Source organism: Mobula hypostoma, chromosome 19 (genome assembly GCF_963921235.1).
Source record: "Mobula hypostoma chromosome 19, sMobHyp1.1, whole genome shotgun sequence".
In the NCBI taxonomy this organism is placed as follows: Eukaryota; Metazoa; Chordata; class Chondrichthyes; order Myliobatiformes; family Myliobatidae; genus Mobula; species Mobula hypostoma.
In genome coordinates, this window is record NC_086115.1 from 45566795 (window position 1) to 45593470 (window position 26676).

General features: G+C 37.9%; 1 protein-coding gene across 1 annotated transcript in view; it reads right to left on the reverse strand.

Moving 5' to 3' along the window:
- The window catches only part of mgmt (O-6-methylguanine-DNA methyltransferase), a 418441-nt gene that overhangs the window by 357641 nt on the left and 34124 nt on the right, over positions 1 to 26676 (reverse strand). The window contains exon 2 of the mRNA XM_063071805.1: positions 25422 to 25469. Coding sequence (XP_062927875.1) covers positions 25422 to 25454 — 33 coding nt within the window. The 5' untranslated portion in view covers positions 25455 to 25469. The remainder of the gene's footprint in view (positions 1 to 25421; positions 25470 to 26676) is intronic.

Below are 26676 nucleotides of genomic sequence, written 5' to 3' on the forward strand. Positions count from 1 at the left end.
GGTGATGAATCAGCATTCAGGAGGGAGACTGAAAATTTGGCTGAGTTGTGTAATAACATCAATCTCCTCAGGAGTCCACAGAGAGTCAGCATGTCATCAAAAACCTTGGCAAACTTCTACAGATGTGTGGTGGATAGTGTCCCGACTGGCTGCCATCAGGTAGAAGGTACAGGGGCCTCAGGACTCACACCACCAGCTTCAAGAAGTTACTACCCCTCAACCATCAGGCTCTGGAACAAAAGGAGATAGGTACACTCATTTAAGGAATCTTTTATCTTGCTATTCCATGCTCGTTATTTATTGCTATCTATTTATTTTCTGCATTTGCAGAGTTCGTTTTCAGTCTACAGTTCCTGAAGTTTACAGATCCTGTCTACAGTTACTGTTCTATAGATTTGCTAAGTAAGTGTGCAGAGAGAAAGAATCTCAGGATATGTGGTGACATGCACGTGCTCTGATAATAAATTTTACTTTGAACTTTGAACTTCCATATTCTTATATGAAAAAGTTCAACAGTGAAACATTACATCACCCTTCTGCAATGGACACCCATAAACAGCCAAAAAGCTTGATTTGGTTTTCACTTGCTTTTATTTTAGTAACTACCATAGTGCATTATTTCCATCTGTTTACAATTTGTACACTACTTAAATAAATGTATGGCAGTTGCTACAGTGAAGCAAAGAAATGACTGGAAATGAATGAGTGTGATTTGACAGTTCCAACCCTTCAACTTTAATTAAGTAAAAACAATTGTCCCAATTTTGCTGAATGTCATCCATTGTCTATGTTAATATCATGCCTTATCCACATCTACGTTTGTATAAAAGAGCTTTCTCCTAGTGGACCATTCTGAGCAATGGAACTTCATGTTTATATTTCCTTATGACTAAGGAGACCACATTTGCTCTATCGAGTTAATTCCAGCTCTTGGAGCATTCCCATCGATCTCATTCCTCCACTCACTTCCTATTTGTTTCCACAAGCCTCTGACACGAGTGGTAATGTATAGGGAAAATGAACTGAACAAGCAGCAAATCTTTGGGCTACGGAAGTAAACCCAAAGGAATCACATGCAGAAAAGGGAGAACACACAAATTTCACACAGATAGCGCCTGACATCAATATTGTACACAGGTCACCAAACTTTAGAGACAGCTGCATCATCTGTAGCTGCACAGTTTTGCATCGATCACTGGCAGAACCTTGTGCAATCTAACTGAGACTTATCAACAAGCCTTAACAAGCCCCGTCAGAAAAGAACTTTGATGGCAAACTCACACTCCAGCTTTGACATGCTTCAACTTGTCAAAGTAGTTCAGTGTTTCTGCATGACCCTGATATTTACTTGCATTTAAAAACTACTAATATGAAATACACAACTTTAAAAGTTATATGTTTTAAGTTTGTCAATAACTAAATTTACCTAAAATATTTGAAACACTTCATGCAAAAAATATTAGAAATGCAAATACTTTAAAGTATATAACTTACCCTATTAATTACCATCACCATAGCTGTAAAATCTTCATTCAAAGGATAGACTCTTGGATTTAGGCACAAAATCCCAATGCAAATTCAGAGATAATGAGCAAGATAGAGTTCGTTGGGCCGTGCAGAAGGAAGAACACTGTTACACACTTTGTGCAAAAATCCCAAAACTTGTTGGAAATTACATAACCACTGACAAAACATAGCAGAGACGTTATATTGAACTATTTTAGGTGAGAAGTGGTGGTACAACCAATTGCAAGAGACTAAATTGACTCCCGAATTATTTCTGCGTAACTTTGTAAAATAGTCAGACATTATGTCCACACTCTCATCTTGAAAACAATTCCTGAGCAACCAGAGAACAAAATAACAATTACTTATATGAGAAAGAAATAAATGTATCAAGTAATTTTCTTGAATGAGAAAGTCTAATGCTGATGATATGGTAGCTTATTTATACTGCCTTCTTTAGTGTGGATATCCCAAGCATTGTTCTGCCAGTTAATATTATCAATTTACTTGGGAAGATGGAGCTCCTGATTCATCAAAAGTGTCAAGAGAGAGATGATTTATAAAGCTATCATTAGTCAACAAGAGAATTTCTGCTGTTTGTTTAGCTATTTGTTCACAAAATGTTTTAATATTTAAGAGGGCTTTCTCATCATTGGTACTCCTGATTACTGTTCAGAGAATTCTTTGTGCAGCATTTAACAAGACAACAATGCTGTATTAGCATGACCACCAAAAGATTAATCACTTTCAAGCACATGGAATATATATTCAAACTTAATGGACTGGATCATGCTGACGGAGGTTCCAATTGGAATTGGCAGTTTTCAGCTGTTGAAACTGAAGCAAGTCCAGGATTTCTGCATTTAAACATTGAAGTCCACAACCTACTAATAAATTTAGTAAAATCCAGACATCATATCATTCTGCTACTGGCAAAGTGGAACAACTAGTGTCATAGAATCAATTCCTATGCTGGGAAAACACTCTCTTGGAAGACCCAAGAATCCATTGATTGCAAAGGAGATTGGAGGGCAAAGATTTAGGATACAATGGGAAGATTATCCTTCCTTTACACAATTTTCTTTACCTTTGTTTTTAATTATGAATATGCAGGTGCTTTTATTAACCAATCACTTTGCCTTGGATGGGGTGAAAAGCTTCTTCAGTGTAGTTGGAGCCATGCTTATCAAAAAAAAAGGAGAGTAGTTCATCATACTAATCATCTGTACATGATGAGCAAGAAGATGATCTACTTTTTGCCTGATACACAATCTCTGACCTAGATTTATAACTAGTGAATTTATCAAGCCAGCCCTGTTACACTTCTGTCTTACTAATAAGATTTGCTAGTACTTGATCAATGCTCCCTTCATGTCAAGAGATGTCATTCTCTCCTCACTTTTGAAACTTAGATTTTGCATCCAGGTTTGAGTGAAGATTATATAGCATTTATAAAATCATAAGAGGTGTGACTTTTTTTAATAAAATACTGATAGCTCCACAGGAAATATTGATATTTAGGGAAATCCATTGTGCACAGAATACCTTACCATTGCAGACAAATGTTTCCCAACAGCTAGGCCCAGTACGAGCACTGCAGGCTCACATTAGTTTTCTATGCCAGTCCATTTTCTACCCCCAGTCGAGTCTCAGAAAACACATTGTGCATACAAACACAGAACCTTACATAAGTCTCTCACGTGAGACACTAAGCTCTGAAAGGTGGTGCCAACACCAAACCAGCATTGCCTACGGTCTTCCATCATGGCACATCCAAAAAGCAACTACCATGTTAATGCCCTCAGCAGTAAGATATCCAGAACAACTCCTTCTATAACCATGTACACATACACCAGATAACAACTTACATCACAAAACACAATGGAACCAAGTCATATTTTCTATAACAGACTTATGAAAGAATTCCACATCAAAAGAACCTCCTAACAAGAAAGGTAAATCAACTCAATACAAGAATCAGCAATTCAGTAATGGACCCAAATGATTAAATTTATCAACATCCCAGGTAGGACAGACTTGTACTACAGTAATCTCAAAGAGGTGCTATACATGCCATTATTTATGGTTGGTAACGACTATTTCCCATGGGACTATTTATCAGGAGTGCTGTATACGCGGGGCTCTTAGTATTACCAGGGATTCCACCCACCCATTCAGCATCCTCTTTGACTTTCTACCGGCACGCAAGAGACTCTGATGCCTAAAGACAAGATCAGTCAGGATGGAAAATAGTTTCTTTCCCTCTGGCCGTTAGGTTTCTGAACTCCCTGGTGCATCACAGTCGAAGTAATTTGTACTGTACCCTACAATATACATGCATACTGTCTCGTTTGGCAGTATACATGTACATAGTTACATGGTAATAAACTCAACTTCATTTGTCCAACTTTCAACCCACAAATCCTGTACAAAGTAACTGTCAACATCTTGTTCTATTTCAATAGCTTTCCTACAATGACAGCAGATATCATGGTCATTCATTAATAATTAACATACTATCACAAGTTAACACTAATGCATATTGGGCCATTCAGAGTACTGGAGCAACCAGTATGGTGAAAATGGAGTGAAATACCTGGGGGATTTCAAACAATTAGAAATATATTAGATGTGTTCTCACTATAGATTCAGATTAATTTACTTATCACATGTACGGTACATCGCCACATACAGTGGGATATGTTGTTTGCATTAACAAGGATGCGCTGTGGGCAGCCCATCAGTGTCACCATACATTCTGGCACCAACATAGCATGCCCACAATGCTTAGCAGAACAAAACAGAACAGAACACAACAAGTAACAAAACAACAGCAAATCAAGCACCTTTCCTCCTTCCCACCCCCCAACTCATACACACAGGCAGCCCTCCCATCCTCGGACAGGCCTCCAGCCTCCAACTGACTCAGGAACGCACAAATGGGCCTTCACCTTCCCTCGTGGACTCTCAGACTCACAGATCCAGGCTTTCCATTGCATTCGATCTTTGGACTTTGATCTTTGGTATCATTCCCAAACTAGCTGATTTCAGGACCCTACACTCCAGGCCTGAAACTTGCGATGACGGGACCCTGAACTCCAGCCCTTGAACTCCAGACTTACCGACTCATGTAGCTAGGGGGTCACCAGCTCCAGTCCCTCCTGCTAGCATGGATATCCAATCCCAGACCTACCGACCTGAAGGTACTTGCTGACTCACTGGACCTTGTCCACAGTGCTTGCCAGCCAAACATCTACAGATGTCGTGATCTCATGTCCACATCGTGGCCTTTGAATCTGGAGCAGAGACCTGGACTCCGAATATCCTTCATCAGCCGTCTACATCAAATGCAGAGCGCAGAGCAGAGGCCTAAACTTCTACCTGACCCCTAACTCCTCTGTATTCCTGTGCTTAAATGCTAATCTGACCATTACACTGCCCCTAGATCACTAACCTGACCCCTAACTCCCCTCTCTGACCCCAAAACCATCCCTATGAACTTAAAAATACAACTAAGTCTGAGCCACAGCTTCAAACGGCAACTGCAGCTTGGTGCAATCTTGACCGGTTAATAAAGCTTCAGATCTAAACCTAAGTTATCATACTTTGTCTTGATTCACTCCAGGAGACACTCAAGCACATCAAACAGACTAAACTGCAGAATATGTTTGAAGTTAATTATAATTTAATCTTAGCTAAAGCTTTTTTAGGAAAAGTATTTAAGTAACATCATATACCATTGATAATCATTTTAATACCAAATGGTCTTTTTAGCTTCCATCATGTATATAAGTTCCATGCAATTAAAATAGGTGGGAAATAATCTGCAATATTGTAATGGAAATTACTCTTGTGTATTTAATATTTCAGTAATATTTGAAAATATTGTAAATACGTTGTTTGATTATGCATCCTTTGGTGTTGAAATAATTCATTCTGGGTTATATGTAAAAGTACGTGCACAGCATACGTTATCACACCGCCACCACATCATAACAACGTGCCTCACGTAAAGTAAATACTGTTCAGCTTGCATTTCTAGCTCTGCGTTTATTGCATTTAATTAATTTTATGTTTTGGAGTTACGAAACATTACAGTTACTTCAACTCAACATTAGAGAAATGCATTAAAATAGACCTCCATATACTATCTCATGTCCATGCACAACAAGGATGATAACAGATCATAAAATTTGAAATTTTCTGACAGGGATTCAGTACTAAAATATTAACACTGGACAAAAACGTCAGGTAGATTCACTATTTCTTGTGTACATATTTCAAAACTCATTAGACATTCTGCAGGAATAGCTGATTTTTTTTGACAAATGGACATCAATAGTAAAGTGACACACACACACAAAATGCCGGAGGAAATCCACAGGTCAAGCAGCATCTATGGATGGGAATAAACAGTCAATGTTTCAGGCTGAGACTCTTCATTATGATTGGTCAGCCTGACCTGCTGAGTTCCTCCAGTATTTTTTTGTATTTCCAATGTCTGCTGAATCTCTTGTGATTGGAATAGGAAAGTGGCTCTCTCCTTTGATGGGGATGATAGTACGCTTGACACTAGAGCTGGCTATTCCCCATGATCTTATCCAGCAAATTAGTTTACACAAAGGAAGGATTATAGTTATTACTGGACATGATTCATTTATAAACAATATTCCACTATATTCCTTTTGGAACAGCTTTGGTATTATGACAAGCACTGGCAAGAAATGTAGACATTTAGAAGAACTGCGCGGGAAAAAAATTGCCTTACTTATACAGATTGACAAAAAGAGTGTGAGGAGACCGTCAACCTACTTCAAGACAAAATGCACACCAGTTTTATTCTCACACTAAGAAGTTGCTGTTTTGATACAGGTGACACCAAGAATCAGCTGCATAACTAACAACAACCTCATTCCCATTGCAGTGAAGCAAAAAGTCGTCACAAGATTCTCTGCAGATGAATGAACCCTGATGCTAGACCAGCATGAACTTCATTCCAGGGGCATCCAACGAGAGTGAAATCAGCATCTGTAGAGTATTGTTATGTTTCTGGTTTAGGTGAGTCTAGACTTCCAAAGTGAGGTCCAAATCAGAGGGTCTCCAAATGTGAATGACTTTTGTATCCATGGAGTAGATTCCAATTGTGCAAGCTGATTCAATGTGGCAATAAAATAAAATGGCAAGTTCTTTACCGCAGGCAGCCGTGGAGGCCACGTCTTCATGTATAGTTAAGGGAGAGGTTGACAGATTCTTGATTAGACAGAGCATGAAGGGAGACGGAGAGAAGGCAGGAGATTGGGGCTGAAAGAAAAATTGGATCAGCCATGATGAAATGGCAGAGCAGACTCAATGGGTAAAATAACCTAATTCTGCTCCTATATCTTATGGTCTTGTGGTTTAAAAACATCGGAGGCATTTGGACCGTTGCAAAAAGTACTCCCACTTTGACTAAATATATTTTCTGCTTTACTACATTTCTAGTTTAATTGGGGGGGGGGAGGAAAAGGGAAGTTCAGAATAAATGTTTATACACAGAATAGATTATAAAAAAGGATAAAAGATATTCTGAAAAAAACAAAGTGGACAGAGAAGTATATTACTGAGGCAAACTGGAGATATAAAATCACATGATCTGCTATTGACACCAATAAACACTGGCTGCAAGGCACTCTACCTCAGCCCATTATGTTGCTATCAAGAAGACACAGCATGAGATGGGACGTGAGTCAACAGCCTCCAGGGGAAATAAAGGGATGAGGGAAAAAAATACTGCAGTCTGGTCTAAGTATCATCACTTATTCCTTTGGCTAAACTGACTGAAAGAGAAGTTCCTCGTGACGTGCATTCAATATTCATGGAGAAATTCTACTCCAATCTACAAATCTAAATTAAACATTTTGTTGAAAGGACAGCTCAAAATATCTGAGTTAAATGTGTATTTGTTGTCACTTTTCATTTCTAGACACTTTTAAAGCACATCTCATCAAAACTCCTCCTCTTACCACCTCACTACCAACCCCCATCCAGCAGGTTAGCCTTAAAAAAACAGTAAACTAATTGAACTTTCCAAGAATTTCACGGGTGAGACCATTTTCTGCACTCAGACATGAGTCGTGATGCGAAAAATTAGCGTTCCTAATGCGAAAAGGGAAAAAAACTGACCAAAGTTTCTGCCTCCAGGATGTAGCCGTTACTTTAAAGCAAACCAAAACTGCTTAGACTAAGCCTTGGGAAGGGGTGGGGGGGGGCGGTGACTGAAACTGTATAGCGTGCTCCAAAATAACAAAGTTCTAGGTTGAAGAAAATACATTCGATCCTTTATTAAGAAACCAGCAAAGACGAACAATCTTGTAACAATAAAAAAAACTAATGAAACTAAATCTAGCAATATAACAAAATAACGAAGTCGGCGGTACTAAGCATTAGCAATCTTAACATATTTAAGCGTATTTAACACTTTTTAAGTGGTCAACAAAAAAAAATCACCCCATGGCTCTACCTAGACGAGACTGATCCAAGACAAAGCATAAATACGTAACTGTACTCTTTGCTTCTACCATACACCAACCCAGGAGGCAAATTATCCATAATAAACTCGCAACACAAAATACAATATAGACAGACATAAAATAGATACATGGCTCCTACAATGTATATACAGATAAATGAAATCAGGAAGGGATCATACACATCACACCCTTCAGATCGTTCACCAATAATCATGGCTTCTCGGACAAGGTATCATATAGTTGACAGTGCCTGTCCAAACATATTCCCAAAACAATTCCTTATTCAGGAATGCCTGTTATAACCTTCATCTTTCCCTCTCTTTCTGTCAACAAACAGACTTGCACACTTAGGTTCTCTGACAATTCCTCGACTGGTTAAGACAGTTAAGCGGTGAAGTCACACTCATCTTTGACCTCCAGTGCATCCTTCAGTTACTGCTAAGATGTAGGTGGCCAGAGCTCTAACCTCAATACTGGCATCCTCTGTTAAAAACACATTTTGTTGATCTCAAGCGAGGGTGGGATTAAGCTCAGCTGTGTTATTTCTATGTGCAATGGTTTACTGATGTTTACTATCAAGGCTGGTACATGAAGAACAGCCCCTTGGACCACTTACTAAATGTCAATCAATAGGCAGAAAAAGAAATTCTAAAGCATCGAGTCAATGCTTTCAAGACAGAAGCAGCGGAAGAAAAAACTAAAGAGGCAATGATAACATTGGTACACAATTCTTTCTTCAGGCAACATCACTTTTAAATATTTGCATTAGTCCTGCAAAGAAACAACAGAAATCAAGTAACACATTGTTAAAATAGCCATGAAAATTTTAAATCAAGGACAATTATTTACAAAAATAAAATATTTCGATTTATAACCTTGATCTATTAGCATAAAAAAAGCTGTTTCAGACATTAACAATGCAATTAAGTTTGCATTAGACTTATCCAATGTTCAATCTGCAATGTTAAAACATAAAACAGTCATCAAAACATTCTTGTATTAATTAGCTCTCAATCATATACACAGTAAATAATTGAAGATGCTCAATTGAAATAATGACCCAAGAATATTCTGTCGTGGAGCATCTCACAATGGAGATTTGTGCAAAAGAATAGCTCAGAATGTAAGGTTAGTGGCAAGCCACAATGCTACCCATTGACTTGAGCACAAACTTATCTTTTACAGATCGCCTAGCAGCAATTTCCTGATCAAAGCTATACCAATGCTCATCAGTAAAAATCTGTGGAGTGTAGCAGGACCCTGTGCCAATGATATCGTCACTTTCTTGGAGTGCAGAGCGCAGAGAACAAGCCTTGTCCGTAAAATAACCAAACCATACTGGTGTCTTGCCTAACTAGCTTTGAAATCCGTCAATGCCATCCAATATTTCTGAATATATCTATCATTAATATGTAAATAGTCAAAATCATAAATATTTTTTAAATTACTAAAAAATAAACAAAAGGAAACAAAAAACACTTCATATTTAACCCATACCATTGAGAGACTGTAAATTACGCAATAATCATCTTTATCCAATGCAGCTGTTTAGTTTCATTCAAAATGGATGTGTTCTTTCTGCATCAAGTCTCATCTGGCAAAGTATCTGTGGTGGATTCACCACAGTGTGCTGGGGAATTGCAATAAAAACATACTTCACTGCCAGATTTCATCGACGTTCAAAGTAAATTTATTATCAAAGTACATATATGTCACCATATAAAACCCTGAGATTCATTTTCTTGTGGGCATACTCAATAAATCCAATAAACATACATAATACAATCAATGAAAGCCAGCCCCAACAGAGTGGACAACCAGTGTACAGAAGACAACACTGTGCAAATACAAAAAAAGACAAAAAATACAGTGACAATAATAATAATAATAATAAATACTGAGAACATGGAATGAAGAGTCCTTGAAAGTGAGTCCATAGGTTGTGGGAGAAGTTCAGTGATGAGGCATGTGAGGTTGAGTGAAGTTATCTCCTCTGCTTCACAAACCTGATGGCTGAAGAGCAGGAACTGCTCCTGAACCTGGTGATGTGAGTTCTGAGGCTCCTGTATCTTCTTCCTGATGGCAGCAGCGAGAAAAGAGCTGGGTGGCGGGGGCATCCCTAACGATGGATGCAGCTTTCCCGTGACAAGGCTCCATGTGGATGTGAGCAATGATAGGGAGGGCTTCACCCGAGACAGACTGGGCCATATCCATTACTTTTTGTAGGATTTTCTGTTCGAGATTTGGTGTTTCCACACAGCCATAAGAGTAAAGGCTGTGTGCTTAGCCCCTGCTCTACTTGCTTGTGGTGCACCTGTGCCAATGGATCATGAGGTCCGGTATCAGAGTATAGTTGGGCTAGTCAAGAAGTCAGCAAGTTCAGAATTTGCATGTTCACATACTAAAGTTCCAAACTTAATTACACACATGGAACTCCTGACATATCGCTGAAGTATTCAGGCCAGACATCCAGTAATTAGAAACAATTTTGCTACACAAGGAACCATATGAAGTTCTAAAAGAAATTAATTGTTGAAAAATTATGATGTTTTTTGCTAGTTAGAAAAATGCAATGAAATGTTGCATTTATATGAATTCAAACTGCATATTAATAATTGTGACAGAAGGAATCAGTGGTTCGGAGCTGGATGGAGCAAGATCGACAATGACCTTGGTTCAACTTTCTGGTGGCAGTGTCTGTACAAGTCAAGGTAGATCATTCACTTTGTCTAGAATGCTAGCCTGGACCAAAGACTTGCATGCAGACAGACTTGACGCTTTCGATCTACTTAACATTCCTTTGTGAAACCAGAATGGCAATTTCTGACTTCCAAATTGTTGCACAATTCTCATAATAAATTGAAGACTCCACTATGAATATTTGCTTCCTTTTATTTAAGCAACGCCAATGCCACCTGGCCCACTGGCCCACTGATGATAAAAACCAAACTGTTGTGCTGTTCTCCTTGTTCCCAAATAAATAAAATATAATAACCCATATATTCTGAACGATCCAAGCAGATATCTAGCAAAGACTAAGCTCCATCATCAAAAGGGTTTCCAGAAAAACTGTAAAATATGGATAATTTTATGGACATTTTTAGTTTTGGATACAGGACAGTAAACTTTTACCTTGATAAACAATTTACAGCATATAATTAAAGAATGAGTTTTAAACAAATTGTTAGAAATGAACTCACACAACTGAAAACGCAAGTATGCAGAACCATAGTCTTTAAAGATAATTCCCTTGTCCTCACTTAAAGTTTCCCTCCAATATTTGGCTGTGAATTTCTTCTTGTTTAAAAATATCGCAGTAGATATACAGCTTTCTTTTTGCACAGTGCATTTATTTTGTTAACTATTCTGGCTAGGCTGTACATTGTTCCATAGATGTGAAGCAAAATATCCATCTGTCAAAGGCTGTTTCTTGCCTCTCTGTGACATCTAGAATGAGAAAGTCTGACTCAAATTTCTGTGATATTTGTGCCGCAGGATCTTTCAGTGTATCTACAATGGAGACAGCGTCAAGCCTCTTCAGAAAGATTCAGGACAGCAGAATTTCTGTTTTCCATTTAATTGGCTGGGCTACCTTACTACTGCTAATATTACCTCTATAGCAAAGATGCAACATATGGTGTTTTCTCGGTACATTGGTAATAGCATCACTGATTTATCACCAAAATACCTCCTCCACCCGCCAAATGCATAATGTAGCACATTTACATCAGCCACAGAGACACATGCACATTAATGTTCCTGTTCAAGTATACCAAAGGGAACTGTATGGGCTCAGTTTCTACAACATTATGAGCAAGAAGTCACATTTACACTGACCACTCTTATTACTGTGAGATATGGAAGGGCAGAACTATCTCGCAGGTGCAAATTGAAGCACATGCAAAGCGCAGCTCACTGACCTCAGATTAATTGTGACATTTGAAATTATTGAAAAGATCTGATGAAAATGATACCTTTTTAATACTGCTGAAACCTGAACGATGACAGTAAAGTGAGAGCAGCCAGGATTTGATTACTTTGAAGATTTACTCTTCTTGTAGCCCGCTGAGCTAACACTGTATGCACATACTGTCTCTGTTCTTGCACCACCTTGCCCAGTTGGTTTGCTATCAGCACATGTTTCAGCACCACTGATTTATCATCAATATCATTATTTAACACTCATTTCTTGGCACATGTAGGTACTGCATAGGAACTGGCCCCAATTCTAAAACTGTGCCATAAAATCATTCAACCATTCCTTCTGGATGAATGAAAAAGAAGTCAATGACACGTGGATTCACAGAGTGATCTTTCCACATTCTGGACCATTTAGCCTGTTAGGTATGCTCCAACTATCCTTGCTATCGAAACTGTAATATTAAAAGATAGCTTCAGCAGTAACATACATTAATGTCGGTTACTGCTCTTGTGAATTAACTTATTTCACATAGCCTTACAGCCAATCATTAAACTCCAAGTATTAAAAATGGAAAACCACAAAAATTATTTATAAGGCACTATTCAAATTCAGCAGAATCAAAAGTAAATATAAAATTGAAAATGATTACAGCCAAAAGGAACAAAATCAAGTACATTATAAAAGTATTATTGGGCCTTACAAAATAGGGCTTTCTGAAAAGTGAACATCTATATATCAATAAGATACAGAGTTAAAAATTCAAATCAAATATTTAAATTTTTCATTGAACACTAAATAAACTTTATTTATTTTTACTACGGCCTAACCCTTGTATAACTGTCAATTAGGTCATTAAAATTTTAATCAAAAGTATCAAATTGCTGTTAATCATTCCTATAGGCAATTTTCTATTACATGTCCGTAAACAATTGTGGTTGGTCAGTAGCCCATATACAATATTAATTTTTCACCCCATTTTAAATTTATTATAGTTTATTCAGTCATAATAACACTTGGGACACTATAAATGGCTTCAATATCCAACCAAATGGATCAAAATACACACATCAGGGTTCATGCTCCAGATCATTATCTAACATCGTATGTAGAGTGTGTACATATTTAGATGCTATACTGTGAATGGACTGGGCTCAGCTCTGGCACACAGACTTGCCAAGCAGTCAACTGACACCAACTGTCAAGGCTCACACATGACTAATGGTCACTTGGATGAGACACTACTAAATGCCTGGTATCCATGGAACGGTACCCCAACAAGCAGTAAATAACTCATGTGAAGTGAGGTGACCAAGAACTGAGTCATTAATGCATCAATTTTTATGTGACACAGGATGATTTCAATGCAGTTCTACTATAATGCACTATTTGTTCTGCTACACTGAGCAGGCAAAACACAATCAGGTGCTCTCCTTATGGTATTAATACAACCATTTTTGATAAGAAAAATAGTTTGGGTGTCCTTAATAAATAGTGTTATCTAACAATTTTACCACATTCTTTATAATATAATGAGCATGACACTAGGCAGACTACCAAAAAAAAATGCATCCAATTGCAATATGAGTAAAGACAGATATGATTTTCAATAAAACAAGGTTTTTCCAGGGACTTCAGAGATGAAAAAAATAATTTTTGAGCCTTCCTTAATATTAACAACTGAAGCTGCAATAAATTGAATTTTAAAGATAATTAATATTTTGCTTTTCTAATCATCTTAAAAAGAAATTCATGAACATTAAATTATGAACAAACACTAACTGAATTTTGTTTATTTTTACTATAGTTTAAGTAATTTTTTTCAGTTTTATTACAATTGTCAATTAGATAATGAAAATTTTAATCAAATGCAGAAGTATTCTAAAATAAATTGTAACTCATTTAGTAATAGAAATAACTAATATCTGCAAAGAACACACTTCTAAAAATTTCCAGTTTTCCATAATTTAGTTAATCTATGCTTTTATTCATTTCCATTTAAAATTTTCTATTACATGTCTGTAAAAAATTGTGGTTGGTCAGAAGCCCATATACGGTATCCATATTTTGAAAATGACATTATTACACAGAAAAAATGTTTGGCTAACCTTACAAAATACATTACCCAGAGTTTTATTTGGCATAAAATTTTAAGTTATTGGTATCTTACAAGAAAATATTGATTTGAAAGTTTTTACAGGAACAGTGAAACACAAAGTAAATTATGAAAGTATGATTAGGCCTCACAAAAAGGAGTGTTACAATTATGCAGATTATTTGGCAACAAAAGTGGTTCAAATAAGAACAATTCATTCCGGAACAAATCTGGAATTTCTGCAACCTTATTTTTTTCGGGTAGGTAATGCTGATTTTGGAGTGTTGAACTAAGCTGGGCACCAAGACAAAGACGGATCCAATTTTAATTATGAGTTTAAAAAACAGCTTGTTTCTAATTGATTTCATGAGCCGTCTGCCTGCAGGGTAAATATTCTTATAAATATGTTGGTATGGTATTTTGCAATCATTTTTGAGTCACAAATTTTGAATGAATGTTTAAATAATAATCTCAAAATATCTGCAACATGCTCCAAGATCACAAGTAAGCCATTCCTGTAGAAATGTCCAGTTCCTGTAAATATGGCAAGGTTTATAATTACAATTCTAACAATATTTCCTGATGGGATATGCTAACATTTTTGAGAATATTGCACATTTCCCTGGGCAGAAAAATAAGCAGAATTATAGTGCGACACATTTTTTTTCTTTGAAACAATATTGTGTTAGACAGATAGCACTAATATTTTAATTCAGCTAAGTTTTATAAGCAGCAAAATCTACAGCAGGGAACAAAAGAAGCAGATTTACTAAAATATATAGAGTTACTTATTAATACAAAACCTGGCTATTCCATGCTTCATGTATTAAACTCACAACATACTGGAATGCAAAATCATTTTAACTACAGAGTCTGCAAAGCTGACACAAAGTACAAAAATACAAAATAATGCAATTGGGCATAACACAATAAACGATATTGCATTCTGAATGCATTATTGGTAGCAATTATCAAAACCTCTACAACTTAATTTCAAAAACACAATCACCTGCAAACCATAACATTGTCTCTGTTTTTTTATATTTCAAACACGATTACATTAAAGCAATAACTTGCTTCCCTGCTATAATGACATCAGCTTCAGCTATTGCTTTGCTACATATCATAAATACTTCTCATCGACAAGTCAGGCTAATTCAGATTAATTTTATTGTTTTTTTCAGCTGCATACATATAGTGTGCAATCACCTTTGTCATTTCATTACCACAGCAGAAAATTATCATCGAGTTTATTTGTGATTTCTAGAACCCTGAAGTCTTAAAAAATATAGTTAAAACCTCAAAGGAAGTACTATTGATTGTAAAAATGATAAGAAGATTAGACAAATATTTTAGCCCTGCATTCTCTGCCTGACAATCATGCCCTTTATACAATATTAGAATTCTATCAGTACAGCAACTTTCTAACGGCCTTGAAAACCAAGGATCGTCTTTTGTGTGACATTCGAATAGCTACACTCAGAGGATGAAGAATATAAAACATAGTCAAAGAAAACTAAAAAAACTACCCTATTGTGTTAAAGCTATCATTAATTTATAATTAACTTGATTTTTTTTTCAAATCACATGATCGTTAACTTCATGATTTTCCCTTAATAATAAATTTCATTGCATTTCCCAAGTAGGTGCACTATTTTCCTTGAACAAATACTCGTCTCTTAACCATAAAACTACAAGGCAAAGTTCACAGCATTGGCCCTTTACCACCATGTTATATAAAGAGCACAACCTGACAAAAAGACAACCACGTGTTTAAAAAAAAGCATTAAGTCCAAACCATGGTTAAACTTGAAAATCTTTAAATTATATTTAGTAACTAAATTTACTTCAACCAAATAAATTCCGGTCATAATTTCAATAGTTATCCATTTGGTTGGATATTGAAGCCATTTACAGTGTCTCAAGTGTTATTATGATTAAATAAAACTATAATAAATTTATAATGGTGAAAAATTAATATTGTATATGGGCTACTGACCAATTCTTCAATTCAAATACAAAATGCAAGTTTAGTTTGAATTATGTTTGATTAGCAGTTTTTATTGTACTTGGCAGATATTTTTATTAAGATCTGCTTAATCTCAGCAATTTTCAGTGATGTGTTATAGAATAAAAATGTTATTCTTAAACCTGCAACGCTTGATCAAACCTTGATCAAATGAAGATTCTGTGGATCTGAAGGAAAGAAAGACTATCATTTAAAAATATACAGCCCAGAGGATGGAGTATGCCATTGGTTAGTTTCCATATATCCAGGATATGTTCGTACTTAACAATAACATAATACCAGTCCCCACTGCTGCTAATGTTTAGTTATGACATAATTTGATGAAGTGTACATAATGCAGATGACAGAGTGGTGCTGCGAGCAGATGGTTTCCAATCCTGACCCCTCCAGAGTTCAGTACTAACATTCTCCCTCTGACTTCATGAGTATCCTCTAGTTTCCTCCTAAATTGGACTCCATTCCCCCATCCCCATTTGCAGATGAGTGATAAGAATGTGAGTAGAATACAATCAGGATGAGCATAAATGGGTGTTCAATGGACAGCATGGATTTAATGGGTCAAAGGGCCAGTTTCTGCGCTTTGTGACTCTGTACCTCCTCTACAACTCTATAGTTCAAGCAACATTGAGGCCTGCTGAAGGGTTTCGGTCCGAAACATCAACTGTACTCTTTTCCATAGGTGCTGCCTGGTTTGCTGAGTTCCTCCAGCAGTTTGTGTGTGTCGCTTGGATTTCCAGCTTCTGCAGATTCTCTCTTGTTTGTGATTGAATTTATTTACTTATTGGTTGTTATTGATTCTGTTACGGTGAATGTTCTATGGATTTACTGAGTATGCCTGCAAGGAAATGAATCTCAGGACTGTATACATGAACTTTGAAAATAAATTTACTTTGGACTTTCAGAGACAGCACAGATCAGGCTCATCCAGCCCTTTGAGCCGCGTTGACCAGCAAACCCCGATTTAACCCTAGCCTAATCACAGGACAACTTACAATGACCAATTAACTGGTACGTCTTTGGACTGTGGGAGGAAACTGGATCGCTTGGAGAAAACCCAGGCATTCGACAGCGAGAACGTACAGACTCCTTACAGACAGCGTCGGAAATGAACTCCGAATTCCAACACCCCCGAGCTGTAATAGCATCATGCTAACTGCTATTCCACCGCCGCTCATTTAATCATTGAGCTTCCAGCAGGTCGCTCTGCCCAAGTGACATATTACTCCACAGGACCAGAGCATAGAGAAGTATATACATTATAAAGCGACAGAGAGAAACAGAGAAAATAATTGAGGCTACCTAAAATCATTCAATGCATTAACCATATGTTGCTGGTGGTGAGATGACTCACAGTAACCTCAAAGATGCAAACCTCCATGGACTAACTACACTCCTCTCCGCCTCGGAAAAGCGGCCAGCATCATCCAAGACCCGGCCCACCCAGTCTCCTCCATTCTTTAGTCAGAAGTTACAAAAGATTGAAAACATATACCACCAAGCTCAAGGTCAACTGCTCTTTTATGTTAAAAATTAACCTTTGACATCACAGGTTACATCATCAGGTTCGTTGTACCTTTCTTTCCACCTGCAATGCACTTTCTTTGTAACAGTAACTCTATGTTCTAAATATTCTGTTACTGCTTTTCCCTTGCACTTCCCTAATGTACTTGTGCTTTGACATGATCTGTATGGATGGCTTTCAAGACTAAAATTTTCACTGTACCTTGGTATCTCAGTGACAGTAATAAACCAACCTCAATCGCTTTTCCCATAAACTCCACTCCCCCCATCCACCATCAGATTCTACCACACACCTACAAAGAGCCAATACCAACGGACATCCATTTAAGGTGAGAGAAGGAAAGTTTAGGGGAGATATCAGAGGCCGAGATACTTCTGGGTCGTGGGGTGGAGATACGTCTCCACCAAAGAAAGTGCAAGACGCTCCTTCCCTCCATTACCTTACAGGTTACCCTTGAGCAAGGTGTAGCACTTTCTTAGTGCCCCCCCATCCCAATAAGGGGCTCGTGAAGCCACGGAAGCAGGTGGCGGGTGGCTGTATGAGCAGCTGGTGCACATTGCAATTTCTAGTTTTGCAACCACTGACTCCGGGCAGACAATCGCTGAAGAGTATTGACAATGGCTGGGGTCACCTGTCTTGTAAAGGCACTGCCCAGAAGGAGGCCATGGCAGACTACTTCTGTCGAAAAATTTGCCAAGAACAGTCTTGGTCAAGGACCATGATTGGCCACACCATACAACAAGGCACATAATGAATTAATTAATCAGAGGTAGGGTTTTTATACAGAGAGTGGTGGGGCCCTGGAACTCACTGCTGGTGGTGATGGTAGAGGCTGATTCAAGAAATACATTTAAAAGACTCTTATATATGCACAGGGATGTAAGAAAATGGAGGGTTATAGGCTATGCAGAGGGATAGGGTTTGATTGGTCATGGAGTACGTGAATATAGATTATCACAACATCAAAGGGCAAGAGGCCCATAACGCACTGTACTCTATATTCCATGTACTATGGCCATTCAACCCAACAACCCACATGCCTTTGGGAAGGGGAGGAAAATGAATTTCTATGAAGAAACCTACATGGTGAGGCCAAATTTGGAGTATTGTGTACAATTTTGGTCACCGAATTATAGGAAAGATTTCAACAAATTAAAGGGAGTACAGAGAAGAGTTGCTAAAATGTTACCCGAGTTTCATCACCTAAGTTACAGAGAAAGGCTAAACAAGTTGGGTCTTTATTCTTTGGAACGTAGAAGGTTGAGGGGGGACTTGATAGAGGTATCTAGAATTATGAGGGCGATAGAGTTGACGTGGATAGGCTTTTTCCATTGAGAGTGGAGGAGATTCAAACAAGAGGACATGAGTTGAGAGTTAAAGGGCAAAAGTTTAGGGGTAACATGAGGGGGAACTTCTTTACTCAGACAGTAGTAGCTGTGTGGAACGAGCATCCAGCAGAAGTGGTTGAGGCAGGTTCGATGTTGTTGTTTAAAGTTAAATTGGACAGCTATATGGACAGGAAAGGAATGGTGGGTTATGGGCTGAGTGCAGGTGAGTGGGACTAGGGGAGAGTAAGTCCGGCACAGACTAGAAGGGTCAAGATGGCCTGTTTCCGTGCTGTAATTGTTATATGGTTCTCAACACAAATGTAAATTTCACAAAGACTGCGCCAGACTTGAGCTGTGCTGCTATACCATGGCTTTGTGATAAAGAACACTCACTCGTCTTTCAGCTCAAGTCCAGCAATGTTGTTGAATGTGAGGGAAGGGCAAAAGTGTGTGTGCTCAGTGCAAAGTAAAACAAAAGAATACAAGTTTATCAAATGATATGGTTCAGATACATATAGCACTTTACTACATGTCCTGGATCAAACGTGATTCATTCAATGGGGTCAGCAGAAAGATTGCAGAATGAGTTTAATCTAGTATTGTAGAAGGCTATGAATTCAGGGCAGACTCCAAAAGTATGTAGAAATCAGTGAAAAATCACACAAAACTGCAGATGCTGAAAATCTGAAATAAAATCCGAACAGGCTAGAAATACTCAACATAATAGGCAGCACCTATGGGGAGAAATACAGAGCTAACAGTTCAGATAGAAGATCCTTCATTGGAACCAGATGATTGTGTAGCTGTCCTGAACAACTCATACTCTATCTGGTTAGCCTCCAGCCTGATGGCTTGAATAATAATTTCCCTAAATTCCAGTAAATTCTCCCTCCCTCCCTCTTTTTTCATCCTAGTTATTCTCTCATCCTTTCTCTTCTCCTCTTTGGCCCATCAAACCCCTCTGGTCCCACTTCTCCTTCCCTTTGTTCCAAAATCTACCGTCCTCTCCTCTAAGAATCCTCCTTCTTCAGCCCAATTCTCCTTCCAACCGTCCCCTCCCAGCATCCTCCTCCCTCTCCCCTCCCCTGCTCTACCCACTCACCTGCCCCCACCTATCAACCTATCAGCTTGTACTCCTTCCCCTCCACGCCAGCACCTTATTCTGGCTCCAAGTCCCGCTGAAGGGTTTCGGCCCAAAACTTTAACTGCTTATCCCCCCTCCATACATGCTGCCTGATTTGCTGCACTCCTCCAGTATTCTGCGGTTGTTGCTCAAGAGTTCCAGTCTGCAAAGAATCTTGTTTGCATCTTTTGCTGAGCTTGTTCTCGGATTATAGCTGATTAACAAACTTCAGAGCACTTTAAAAAGCCTAAGTGGGTTGTTAACTACTTAACAATATTATTTCAAGAATTACAGCAACTCAATTCAGTTGGTGCAACTAAACAAGAGTTCAAGGTCGAAACTCAAATGACTTGAATATATGCTACAATGCCCTGCTACTTCAGCAACGTCATTAACATTGACAAAAAAACGGTTCTCTAATTTCCATAAAATTGGAAACTTCAATCACTACCTCACTTTTACTTTGTTCTCTAAATGACAAACTAATTTCACTAATTTGAGAAAACTCCCTCACATTCTTCTGCACTAAAGCAGGCTTATAAAAAGTTTGGAACAGTTACAACATCAATACTTGTAAATGTAGCATAGTTGAGAATTAATTTGAACAGTAACACGTCTTAACACAGCAAATCTAGCTAAAAGGAATTACAGCGGTCCATTAGTAGATTCTCATTAGCTCAGGGTTCTTCTGCAGAACAGAAATTGCTCCTTTAAAAGTGACGAGCAGATGATCATATTGCGAGGACACAGCTTTTGAAATCTGCACTTCTTAAAAGCGCAATGACACTAATGGAAAAGTGCAACCAATCATGATATATCGAGAAACAATGCTTTAAAGTGAAACAGTTACCATACCACTTTGGTATGCAAGGGTCCCAAAGTTCGATAATCCAGATGTGGAATGCACAATTTTGAGGTAAACAGCCCAATTAAAATTGAGAAAATTCAATTTGTTTCATGCAATGCATGAAATTATTGACCTGCTTATTTGTCAGCGTTGCTCTCTCACACAGTGAGTGTGTGAGAGTTTCATTTTGATCCTAAATATTATGCAAACTACTTAATAAACCTGTCAGTAAAATTCTTGAGTTTATCCAGCATATGTGCTGTTTGAGAAGTTTGTCCATTTCACACGGACCTAAATAACATGCTGTATTTTTCATTAGAAGTTTACATCCAGCTCTACTGCTGAATTTCATAGCCTCATATTTAATGCTTTTTTACATAAAGTTCTATAATGTAAATAAGGAAGAACTCCAAAGATTTGAAGTACATTTATTACCAAAGTAAATATGCAGTATACAACTTTGAGATGCATTTTCCCAGACAGCCACAAAACAAAGAAAACCGTGGAATCCATTCACAGAAAAACATCAAACCCACCCCCCACACGCAAAAAAAATCACACAAATGGCAAAAAAGTGTGAAAAGCACAGAACATAAAACACAAAATCGAAAGAGTCCAGGCATATTTAGTTGAGCTCTGTTCAGTTTAATATAGGGCTGTGTTGTCCATTATCCACAGGTTGTCCATTATCCACAGGCCATCCCAATCAAAATTGCCCAAAACAGCACCAGAAAAAGGAACGACCGGAGATCAGAAACGCATCACAACGCAAGTCGAATCCACAAACTGTGTCAATTAAACCTTGCTCAGAGGATTTAAATGACACCTGAACCCTCCATTGTAGAGATAGCTGTCATGTTATGAGGCCCTCAGTTTGTATGTCTCTGTTTTTTTCTAAACTCCTGCAATATTAACCAATTGCTGTGCATAGATGTGTTAAATATATGATTCACAGTGCAACGGGACCTGCACCTTTATTTCCTTCCATGTTCAGCAGCAACATAGCATAACATGGCTGCCCAATCTTACTATACAATTGGATTTTCACAAACCTCAAAGAAATACTGATGGCACCCGAAAGGCATGAGGGCTATAAGTATAAAGAGATTTCACTCCATCAAAGTACAGAGGACCAATGAGAAAAAGAAAAAAAAAACACCATTCAGGCATTTTTCTACGTCAGGATAATTTTAACTGACAGGTTTGTCTGAAAGAGAATACACATAAAGACCGATGTTTGTTTTAGCTAATAACTCCTCACGAACGTATAGAGGACATAAAGCGATGAATATTCAGCTGCATTTCCCCTGGAGGGTGTCGTAAGCAGAGGCGAAAGTTGGGCCAGCTCTCTTGTTGCTCTGCAACATTTACTCTGCTCTTTTGCTGCTCTGATGCAGAAACTGTGGGCCTGCTCTGGGCGTCGGGTCAGTGGGCTCCGTGACATTTGCTCCACTCTTAGCTGCGTTAAGGCCGAGGCTCTGAGCCTGCTCCAACTGCTCTGGGCTTTGTGACTGCGTACTCCGCAACATTTGCTCTGCTACGTGCTGAACTGAGCCTGAGACTGTGGGCCTGCTCCAACTGCTCCACTTTCACTCTAAATGCTATTTGCTTACTTCTATTGTTTGCTTGATTTGTGTCCCCCCACCCCCCCCAACAGTCTCTCTCTGCACACTGGGTGTTTGTCAGTTTCTAATGGGATCTTTTGGGTTTCTTGTTTTGTGGCTGCCTGTAAGGAGACAAATCTCAAGGTTGTATAATGTATACATACTTTGATAATGAATGCAATTTGAACTTTGAACTTTGCTTCATGCAATAGGCCTGAAAAAGCGCAACAGGTGTATGAAGGCAAATAATCAGCCTGTGATGTGCAAACTTTAACAAGGTTTCCACTCCTTCCACAATTTCTACTAACTGTATTACTTTAAAATGACATCAAAAAGAGGAAGAAAACCAAGAAGGATGCTGCCAATGATCTAAGGAACAGCCATGGGGAAACTGACCATTCAGCTAAATTGAAAAAGACGCCACGTAAGTAATAATATTTAAGCAGCACAATACACCCAAATACTTTAACTTACCACCACTGTGTTCTGTTCTATCAAAGGAAAGTGCATACTTTGTTACCATGCTCTTCACAGTCAGAAGTAAATTCTCCACACAAACCTCCCTCTAAGCAAAATAAAGAACAGCTTTACGAAGACCAGCTTTATTTGTCACATGTACAGCAAAACATACAGTGAAACGCATCAGCTGTCAGATCACATCAACGAAGTCTGGGCCGGGGGCAGCCCACAAGTGGTACCATCATCGCATGCTCACAACTCATCCAATCCTGGAAAATGAGAGGAAACCAGGGCACACTGAAGAAACTTGCGTGGTCATACAAACTCCTTACAGGCAGCAATGGGAATTGAATCCTGATTGATGATCACTAGCGCTGTAAAGCATTGTACTAACCACTACGCTACCGTGCTGTGTTACTATTAAATGCTAGCAACTTATTATTAGTCACCTAATTTTTAGAGCCACTCTTGGCAACACACAGTTCTTCATTATGTACGGTTAGTCTAGCGCTTTTCCTGCAGCAGACCATCAATATTCCCACAGGCAGTCTGCTACATGAGAAGGAGCTCATCACAGAGTTAAAACGAAACACTACAAATAGATTGCTCAGAGGAAGTTTAGTTTTGGAATACAATAGTCATTACACAAAATGTACAATATTGAAATAACATTATTTTACATTTTATAACTATGGCAAGAACGGTATAAAAACAGTCGTATAAACTCCATACATAAATTTTGCCTTTTGATAAAGAAAAGATGAAAATATTTAGTCACACAGACAAAATATTGCTAGAACTCAACAAATCCAGGCAAAAAGATGTCAGCCCAAAACATCAACTGTTTATTCCCTTCCATAGACGCTGCCTGACTTGCTGAGTTCTGTCAAAATTGTGTGTGTGTTGCTCAACATTTCCAGCATCTGCAGATCTCTTGTGCTTAGGATGAAAATATTTACCACTTTTACATTTCACACATATAGTTGCATTCTCACTTTGGAACATAAGGTTTTAGGTGCAAGGCAGAAAATTCGAAGCTAATACCCTAGTGTGGCACTGAAGAGCCCTGCATTGTCATCGCTGCCATTTTAAGGGTAACACCTTATACAAAGGCCTCATTTGATCATTTATAGGGATGTCAGAGACTCCTGGTTATGACTTGGAAGAGGACGCAAATTATATCTACTGTATTGGTCAACATTCCTCCCTTAAACAAACCCAAACTGCAGATTATCTGGTCAAAACAATATCATTGTTAGTGGGAGCTTGCTATGCACAAGGAAGGTCTTGCACGTACTACAGACTCAAAATTTGCAACTTGCTTTGAGATATTTGAAAGGCACTAAGTAACTTACTTATGTTTTGTAAACAAATTCACAAATTACCTCTAATCATTAATATATTTTTATTTCTAAGATGTATATTAATGTAATCCTCATTCATATAATTTACTAAAGAGCACATGTCTATCAACTTTACAGGAAGTGTATTTTAAATACATCACCGTTTATTGACTTGCATAGTGGTAATTATTCAGCCATTCACATTCCTACCTTTTAAATTGCAAATGATGCACAATTAATAACCATCAAAATAATATAACCCCCCCCAAATTAATACCATATAATTAATAATCTACAAGGTGCAACAGCTGTTTACATCTTGCACATTATTCTGCAGGAAGGTCACAATATAAAGTGACACTGGGATAAAAGATAAATGAAAAAATAATTCGTCAAATGTTGAAATCGAATGACAGGTGATCAATGATTCAAGCAGCAAGAATTAACGCACCTGAGAAATAAAACATGTAAATGATGTTGTAACTTCATACAAGGGCCTCATGCTGTTAGTTTCATTCAGCAAATGCCATTTCATCGTGTGGTCTCGCTCATTCCCCATTCTTTATGCATTAACAGAAAAGAGTGTGTCCTTTAGGACAGTGACCTGATTCTGTTTAAATGATTTTGATACATGAGTACATCAAGGTATCTCTCCTCTGCTGCCACATAAGCAGAAAAGTAACCATTCTCTCTTGCTCATCGGCATCCCAGTGCAGCTTAGGCTAGCTAATATCTGAAATGTACAGTACCTGAGTGACTCGATTTCAGCTTGACCATGGAAGAAGGTGTAATTCTACTGTGAACTCTAATTATTTGTGTTGTTTTATATTTTCAGTGGGGTGGGGGTGGGTGAGAAGCAGTAAAACTCAACATATGGAAGAATAGTGCTTCATCTTATTAATCTCTATTCAACAGAAGATAGATTTGTGATGGGGAAAGGTCCACTGATGCCTGTTACCAGCCATGACAGCGCTACAGAGATTTACACTGCAGCATCAATCTTGTCAACTAGATACCAAACAGTGACTGCTGGACACTGGGGAAAAGCACAATACTGCTATATATGTGAACTCATTTGTAATGTTGTTGCTTTTTTGATTCATACTTGTATGTCAGGATATTTTCATTGGAACTCACTTTTTGATGAAGTCTCGCTGCCATGTTAACCATGTGAAGCAGTCTCCTCTGTAAAAGTAGAAAGCAGAAGCCTGTTAGTAACAGATAAGAGATCCAGTAAGCACCTTCATAAGCAGCCAAGAACCAGCCTGTCATTTTTACTATTTACTTCACATATGATAGTGATTTAAGTTGTGATTACACAAATTGGGCATTATGATTCTTAGTGTTTAAGTACGAACTGCATGAACAGAATAGAGTACTTTACTAGCAAACAGGAATCCACGGATTCCACAGGGCAGCCATTGTCTGTAATGAGCTGCACGCAACAGATGAGACAGGAAGAGTTGCTGATATCACGCAGCCACAACTTTGATTTTCAAAAGAGAGCTTATTTGGAACACCTAAAAGCTCTGCATGCCTATTGACAAACAACCGAGATTTTACAGCACTAGGAAAATAATGACCATTTTCTATCACAGTGGTATGAATCTTCAGCTTAGTCTAATAATATTAGACTCTGAATGCCAAGGAACCAATAAAATGATTAAATGCATAATTCTGAAATGCTCCACTTTAAAATCAATGCCAATTTTATATTTTAAAGAATTCTACAAAATGACTTGAAATTACTTTTTAAAGAAGCTTTAACATACATTGTACTCAGCACACTGAAGAACTGGTTGTAATTGCTTTATTGGGACTAATATTGGCAATACAATGAAAACACCTCTCTCCAAAAAAAAATCCGTCAATCATTTTTTCCAAAACTTTTACAGGTCAAGTGAAATGATTTCTCTGGAAATATCTTTCATTCACATGTTGCACTGTTTTTCTTGTAATGACTGAAATCTAAACAAAGGGCAACTTTCCCTCAAGATAATTACTTTATCACAAAAGTGATGCTTGATGTTTGCCTTACAAATAAAAAAAACAAGCAGTAAAGTAAAAGAGCAGAATTAGGGTTTAAGCAGGCAGTTGTCTTAAGCACCCAGAAGCTCTTTGCCTGTGCACTGTGGTATTCGCCTTGTAATTTCAAATAAACACTTATCATGTTACTGATTAAAGGTATTGTAAACTATATTCTTGTGTGAAATTCTATTAAAAAACTGTACATTAAATTTTTGTAAAATGAAAAATTGGAAACCACTGAGTCAATCTGTTTTAATTGGGTTCCTATGGAATTGCCATACAACTACATTTTTCAATATACGGTCCCAAAGGTCCCATGCACACTTGTAAAATATAGTTCAAATAGCCTGAATTGTTTTTACAT